Source organism: Mesitornis unicolor, unplaced genomic scaffold (assembly GCF_000695765.1).
Source record: "Mesitornis unicolor isolate BGI_N332 unplaced genomic scaffold, ASM69576v1 scaffold12727, whole genome shotgun sequence".
Lineage (NCBI taxonomy): Eukaryota > Metazoa > Chordata > Aves > Mesitornithiformes > Mesitornithidae > Mesitornis > Mesitornis unicolor.
The window spans coordinates 23,222-30,737 of record NW_010195834.1 but is presented as its reverse complement, the minus strand read 5'-3'; the positions used below and the strand labels follow the sequence as shown (position 1 = coordinate 30,737).

General features: G+C 55.3%; 1 protein-coding gene across 1 annotated transcript in view; it reads right to left on the bottom strand.

Moving 5' to 3' along the window:
- CACNA1S (calcium channel, voltage-dependent, L type, alpha 1S subunit) overlaps positions 1-7,516 on the bottom strand; it is a gene marked incomplete at its 3' end in the record, with an annotated part of 43,977 nt that overhangs the window by 15,479 nt on the left and 20,982 nt on the right. The window contains exons 9-21 of the mRNA XM_010188259.1: positions 7,369-7,450; positions 6,684-6,844; positions 5,729-5,954; positions 4,985-5,192; positions 4,628-4,748; positions 3,564-3,678; positions 3,345-3,438; positions 2,510-2,579; positions 2,145-2,277; positions 1,749-1,878; positions 920-979; positions 714-820; positions 196-283 (exon numbers count right to left, since the gene is read on the bottom strand). Of these exons, the coding sequence (XP_010186561.1) occupies positions 196-283; positions 714-820; positions 920-979; positions 1,749-1,878; positions 2,145-2,277; positions 2,510-2,579; positions 3,345-3,438; positions 3,564-3,678; positions 4,628-4,748; positions 4,985-5,192; positions 5,729-5,954; positions 6,684-6,844; positions 7,369-7,450 (1,595 nt within the window). The remainder of the gene's footprint in view (positions 1-195; positions 284-713; positions 821-919; positions 980-1,748; positions 1,879-2,144; positions 2,278-2,509; positions 2,580-3,344; positions 3,439-3,563; positions 3,679-4,627; positions 4,749-4,984; positions 5,193-5,728; positions 5,955-6,683; positions 6,845-7,368; positions 7,451-7,516) is intronic.

The following is a 7,516-nucleotide window of genomic DNA, read 5'->3' as shown; positions in this document are numbered from 1 at the left end:
CCTCACGGGAAGGATGGGCCCCAGGAAGAGCGGGAGCCTGCCAAAAAAAGTGGGACAGGGCAGACCCCTTCCACAGATGTGGAGTGGGAATTGGGTTCCTGGCCCCACAGACCCCACAGGGCATGATGCCAGCCACATAACCTCCCATGAAGACTCCCATGGGCTGAGGACCCCCAGTCCCAGCCTCCCTCTTACCTTCAGCCCCTTTGCCCTGTTAATGGCTCGCAGAGGCCTCAGCACCCTCAGCACCCTGAGGATCTTCACCACAGAGATGGCACTGGACCTGAGGAGGAAGGCAGAGCTGAGATGAGGAAACTCCCCTGTCCACTCCAGCCTGACACAGCCCCACCGAGTAGCTTGGGAGGCCAGGCTGGGGCCAGAGGTTAGGGGAAAGTGATGGCAGAGACACGCAGATGTCACTAAGCCATTATGCCACATAAGGCCAGGGGACACTGGCAGCTGGAGAAGCAGCTCAAAATTGAATTCCTAGGCAGCTCTCCACCTTTGACACCCAAGGACTTCGCCTCCCTGCCTCCCAGTTGTCCATGCCCTGTCCCCTTAAGCATGACTTTATGGACACTAACACGTGTGCTGATGCCCAGCCCTTGGGCTGGCTGCTCCTTCTCCATCCAGCACAGAGAGCTGCAGCGCCCCAGCTGCCCTGACAGGCTGAACAGTCCAGTGCCCACCCTGCGAAGTGTGGAGGAGCTTACTCGATGCCCTTGGAGACGAGGGAGACAGCAACCACCAGCAAGTCAAGGATATTGAAAGAGTTCCTGCAGAAGGAGCCTTTGTGCAGGAAAGCACCATAGGCAGTCATCTGGGGAGCAGAAGGAGTATGAGCATCCATGGCCAGAACAGGCTACACCCATGCGCTGGGTCATGTACGTGGCCAGGACCACGGGGCAGAGGAACACACCTTCAAGACGATTTCAACTGTGAAGACAGAGGTGAAACCGATGTCAAAGTATCCAAGAATCTGGGGACAGAAGCATCAGAATTGGATGAGATTTATGTGACGTGGGAAATGCTCCAGTGTGTTAAGACGACTTGGCACTGTGATTTTGCCCTCCACTCTGTGGACCGAGGAGCTCACCTAGCTCATTAGAGCCTGGAAACCCAGTGCCAAGAAGGCTCCTGAACTTCCCTCCTCTTTGCTGATTTTCCCCAGTGCACGATCCAACCTTCAGCCTGGACCAAGCTCTCAGTTTCCAAGTGAGAGAGGCTTCACCCGATTTAGCTGAAAACATCTGATCCCCAAAAGACCTGAGTGCCCTGGGAAACTGTCTCGTGTGAGACCCTCCCAGCCTCTGCCTGACAGTGCACGAGTGCAGGCTCATTTGTGCCTCACATGGCCAGACCTATGGCTACCACTGCTCTATGCCAGCAGCGTTTCAGGGTGCTGCACACCCCGGTGCTCCAGTTTGCCACCTCACGGGATGTCCTTATTCCCAGTAAGCCACCACAGCCCTGAACCAATGTAATCTTACACACCCTGTCAGGTGGATCTCTTCACCCAGAAGTAAACTGAGACATGGAGCAGTAAACACTTGTCCCAATTGTGCCCCGAATGGAGAACACAAACAGCCTTTCCTCCCAGAGTGAATTACACTCCCAAAGGCAGGGCTGAAATCACAGCTACCTGTCTAGGCATGATATCTGGCAAGCAGGTCTCTGCTTACTGGGCAGCTGGGGGTCTTCATGAGGTCTGCCCCTCCCATCCCAACCCTCCACAGCTACGTGGGCACCTTGTTGCGGAAGGACTCGGCCCGGATGGGATCTTCAGCTGCTAGTGAGATGCTGCTGAGCAGAATGAAGAGGAGGATGAAGTTGGTGAACCAAGTGGCGTTGACGGTTCTGTGGCACAGCATCCTAAACCTGCCAGGGACACGAATGGCATGAGATGCTGTGAGGGGCCAGAGGGACATCAGATAGGGCCACGGTAGCCTGGAAGAGGGTTATGGCTAAACCCTGAGGACAGGAAGGTCCTAGGCATGAAAGGAAGTCTGTGCCAGCTCCTTCCATGGAGAGCTGACTCCCTTCAGAGCTGGCTGTTACACACAAGCAGGACCCTGTTGGGAAGGTGCCAGAGGTTCCTGAGCCAGGCCTGGCTGTATGAGGCAGGGGGAAGAGTCAGTGCCTACTTGTTGGTGGGGCTGAAGATGAAGAAGGAGCTTGCATCAGGCATGGGCACAGCCTTCTCTTTCAGCTGTAGCTCTGCGAGGGGACGTGGACGAGGACTCAGGGGGATTTCGGGTTCATCTTCTTCATCATCACCTGCAGAGTGGCCATGAGGAGGTAAAATGAAAGAATCACCCAGAGAGGGAAAGGGAATGTGAGGTTATGGACAGTCCTCTGGTCCTGCGATCCTCATTTGGCATCTGTGCCAGGAGGACCTCAGTACCCTGAGGCTGGCAGAGGGTCACCACATCCTTCACTCCTCACACAGCACCACTCCTCTGCAGGGTGTCCCCAGCTTTCCTGCTGTCCTGCTGGGGAAAAGTCTTACCTGGAAAGTCTGCAGAAGGGTAGGGGTCTTTGATCTCATTGACATTGGATTCAAATTCGTCCACTTTTAACTGAAACGAGTGAGAGACAGAGAGGAGGACATGCAGCTGCGTGTGCCAGTATTGGTGCCAAATGTTGCACATTGGCCAGACCCTACCACGTTGGAACCACATGGGGCAAGCAATGTCTCTGCATTTGGCCCACACAGCACCAAGCACATGGAGTCCTGGCCCAGCATGGAGCAGGGTGAAGAGAAACACCTCAGGGATGCTGCAGTCCCAGCAAAGAGCAATACCAAGAGGATAGGACAGGGGAATGTGTGCTGGATAAGAGCCTGGGGCCATGCACCTATACCATGTGTGGAATAAGACATGAGGTGACTCCTGGGTTAGTTCCCACGGGGCACCCCTGGAAAGATGATAGGGAAGTATCTGCTGGCCAGAAGCTTATAAGAGGCAGCTCAGCACAGTCAGCACAGCTGAACAGAGGGTTTCGCATACAGGGGGTGCTGGTGTGGACACAAAGGAGGCCTGGGAAGCTGCTGATCTGCTCTGCTCATCTCCACACTGGTGTGCACCAGCCTATCTCAACCAGTGACAACTGTCTGTGGCCAAGGAAAGGAATCAGAGGAGAAGGATACACAGCACTGGACCTGTTTCACCAGGCAGCATGTCCTCCCTGGGCCCAGAGAGCCTCATCACCAGAGGATGCTGAGGCAAGGAGAAATTCTAGCCAGATCCAGGCTGGCTCCAAGCCTTTGTCAGTCCTGGCTGGTGGCAGGAGGAGCCTGGTCCCTCACCCAGAGCTCCCCAAGGCGCATCCCCACCAACACTGACCTTGGCTGTTGTGGGAATCCCTTCTCCCTTCATTTTTTGCTCAAGCTTCTTTGCCAGCATCTGCTTCTCATCTTCAGACTTTTCTGGGTAACCTCTGAGTGGAGAGGAGGGAAGAGCAGGAACTGAACTCTAGGCAGGGGCATGGGCAATGCCGTTTTGTCCCCTCACACCAAAGCACCTGGTTTGGGAGCTCCCACTGCCAGGGACTGCAGCTCTCACCTGGACATCTTCCGCCGCTTGCGTTCCTCTGCTTTGGCCTTCTGGGCTAAGGTCAGGCTCTCAGCCTCGGCCAGGTTATCAACCGCGATGGCCAGGAAGACATTGAGGAGGATATCTGGAGGGACAGCACTAAGGATATGAACTTGATTCCCATTTGGAGGATGTGGCCATAGCTGTGCGTAATTGCCAGAGTGCCCAGAGAAACCTTCCTGGAGTTGAGCCCTTGAGATAATCTTGGCTGGTGACCCCTAACCCTGCACCCATCCTTGTGAGTCCTGAGCTCTACCTTAGCTCGGTCCACCCAGCTCAGCCTTGTCACCGCATTGACCGACAGCTGAACCTATGAACTCTCTACTATGAACTCTCAGCAATGCTTGAGCACTGTGTCCAGTTTCGGTCCCCGCTATACAAAAAAGATGTGGACAGGTTGGAAAGGGTCCAGAGAAGGGCCACGAGGATGCACTGGAAGAGCTGCCCTATGGAGAAAGGCTGAGAAAACTGGGTCTGTTCAGCCTTCAGAAGAGAAGACTTAGAGGAGACCTTTTCACCCTGTACCAGTACATACAGGGTGACACCAAGAAGATGGAGACTTCCTTTTCACAAGGGGAGAAGACGAGGGGTCATGGACACAAGTTGCTTCTGGAGAGATCCCGATTGAACTCGAGGAGAAATTTGTTTCCCATGAGATCAATGAGACACTGGAACAATCTCCAGGGGAAGTGGTGAATTCCCCTACATTAGGCAGTTTTGAGAGTCAGCTTGGCAGGGTGCTGACCCATCTCATTTAAACGACACTGTTACCTTGGGAGGTTGGACTGGAGGATCTTTGTGGACCCATCAACCCCAGGATTCTGTGATTCTGTGTCAACCTGTGCCTTCCTTTAGGCTCCCAGCCATCACCAGTGCAAGCTGGGAAGCCCGCGGTTTGTTCCCCTGCTGTTCAGAATTGAAAAGCTTAAGGCAAGCATTGAAACCCCCCCCTTCCCCCCTTCCCAGTCCTGTGTAGCTGATGCTATGGGGCTGAGTATAGGGAGTCTGGGCCTGGCTTTGCAGACAGAGGATACAGTTCCCACAGACGAAGAGGATGATGAAGTAGATGCAGACCAGCATGCCAGGAAAGGATGGGCCCCCATAGGCCATGATCCCATCGTACATGATAGAATTCCAGTCCTCTCCAGTCAGGATCTGGGAGCAGAGCAGAAATGGAGGCTCAAGAGCCTTCACAGCAGAGCACGGCAGAACCCCACAGCCAAATCCCACCTCCCAGCTCCAGCCGTGCATCTGGCCCCAGTCACGCTCCCCTGCTTTTGCCTTAAAGCCACATCAGCTCCCACAGACCCACATCTCTCTGAGCCCCAGCTCCTGCCAGCAGACCCATGGCCCTGTCCTCCAGCCCTGCTACACTTCCCACAGCCCCAGACCTGGAAGACACTGATGAGGGCCTGAGGGAAGTTGTCGAATGTGCTGCGGTGGATTTGCATGTCCTCAAAGTCAAATTTGCCCCCAAAGAGCTGCATGCCCAGCAGCGCAAAGACAATGATGAAGAGGAACAGGAGGAGGAGCAGAGATGCAATGGAGCGGACCGAGTTGAGCAGGGAGGCCACCAGGTTGCTCAAGGATGTCCAGTACCTGGGGAGAAGAGATGAGAGACAGCAGTGTGCAGGAGGTGGAGGAGTGGGGCAGGCTGTGGGCAGGACCAGGTAGGTAGAGTGTGGCCCAGGGGATGGCAACCCAGCACAGGGGGGCTCCGAACCGGCCTGGGCACTGGGACTGCTCCAGCTGGGCCCTGGGAGGTGGAAATGAAGCTCCAGGCTTGGTGCAACAGGCAAGAAACATTGCTGCCTGCATAGACAGGACAGGGAGGCGGGATGAGCACAGTGCGCTTGTGCCAGAAAGAGAAGCCAGGAGTCCCAGCCCACAGTACCCCCATTTACAACACCCCGAAACCCAGAGTGAGACAGGGACCCCAGGAGACTTCCAGCAAGCCCTGCTCTGTCCTCCTTGCCACTCCCAGACCATGTCCTCAAGACAGAAATCCCCATCTTGGCCTTGTTCCTCCATCCAGGAGCTATCAGCTCTGCTTATGCTGCAGCTCTCCCCAGGGACAAGGCCAGCGATGTCTAGGGACCACAAGCCCCCAGCACCCACAGAGCTTTCTCCCCAACCTGGTGATCTTGAAGATGCGGAGGAGCCGGATGCAGCGCAGCACAGAGATGCCCAGGGGTGACAAGGTGCCAAGCTCCACCAGGATGATCTCCAAGATCCCCGAACACACCACGAAGCAGTCGAAGCGGTTGAAGAGCGACATGAAGTACTGGCGCAGGCCCAGCGCGTACATCTTCAGAAGCATCTCTGCCACAAAGAGTGCTAGCAGCACCCGGTTGGCGTTGTCTGGAGTGGGAGATGCAGCCCATCAGAGCACGGACCTCTTCATCCCAGCATGGCACAGCAGGAAGGGAAGGAGGGCAGGGCTGCCCACATCTCTTCTCTGGCCACCACTGAGCCTGGAGCTGCAGCTGCAGCAAATGCTGTTTTTCAGGGAGCACACAGGAGAGAAGGGTGACGTGCATCTGTGTGCTTGTACATGAGAGCTTGCGGCTGCACTGTGCACGTGAGTCCATGCAGCGTGTGCATGTGTGCTGTGCTGCACATGTGTGCGTGCGACTGAGCTGTGTACACATGTGCACAGCTGTACTCCATGTGTCTGTGTATGTTTGTGTGTGGGGGGGTGCAGGTAGAGTGACTGCATGCACAAATGTGTGTGGCTGTACTGCATGAGTGCATGCAATGTGTGTTTGTGTGTATTGTGCTTGTACAGGTGTAAAAGTATACAATCTGTGTGTGTTCACCATGCAGAGCCACGTCCCTAAGAATACAGACGCCGTGCAGGTATAACCGTATGCCCCACGCGTGTTCAGTGTGCAGTTGTGTGGCAGTGCATGGGGATGGTGTGCACACACTTGTGTGCAGGCTGTGTCTGTGTGCACGAGCAAACCTGCACGTGTCCAACAGCCCCTGTGCCATGCTAGCATGGTCATGCACGCACAGTAAAGGTCCGTGCATATCTCCAGGGCAGCAGGGCGTCCCAGGCTCTCCCTCTTCCTCAGGGTCTTTGCTCACCTTGCACTTGTGTCAGCCATTCTGGCTGGAAGTGGTGCTCAGAGGCGATGGAGAGGGTGTTCAGTGCCACCACCAGGATGACAAGCCAGTAGAAGAACTTGGACTTCACCACATCCCTGCACTTTCTACGAAACATTCGGTTCCAACGCCTCCACTGATGGCTGCAGAGACAGCCAAAGTGTCAGCAGGGATGGTCAGCAGGCCCTGCCCAGCCCAGGGCTGCACCAGCAAACTGCAGAGCAAAGCCACCCCTACGCCCCTCTCCAGGGGCCTTCCCTGAAAAGGGTTGAGGAACACAACCCTGGCCCCTTGTGCATTCACTCAGGCATTGCAGTTCATCCACACAAACACCTCATGGCTTCTTTTTGGCCTACAGTCGCCTCTGGTTGGCTGCTACAGGCCTGACTCCTAAGTCACCAGACATGCTGCATGGGCCATGAGAGGACGCTTGTAGTCTGGCCCCAAAGTGAAGAGGTTGTTCTCCTTTAAGTGGCTTTTTGCCAGTTCTAGAGCATAATTCCCTGTTTGCTGTCCACAATGTTTGCACCTCCTCTTGAGGACACAGCCCCGGCTCTCCCCCAGAAACTGGTGGCTGACAGGAAAGCCTGGCCCAGCCAGGACAACAAGCGAAAGACTGTGCAAGCCCCATGCAGAGCAGCAGATAGTCCAACCAGTATGTACTTACAAGTAGAGAATCCACTTATTCATGCCCTCAATTTCATACAAGCTCTCTGTCTCTGACCCTCCTTCATCCGACGGCCTCATACCTATGGAGGGAATGACATGGCAGGCTTTCCTTTGAGCCCTTGGGAAGAACACGTGGGAGGGGACCT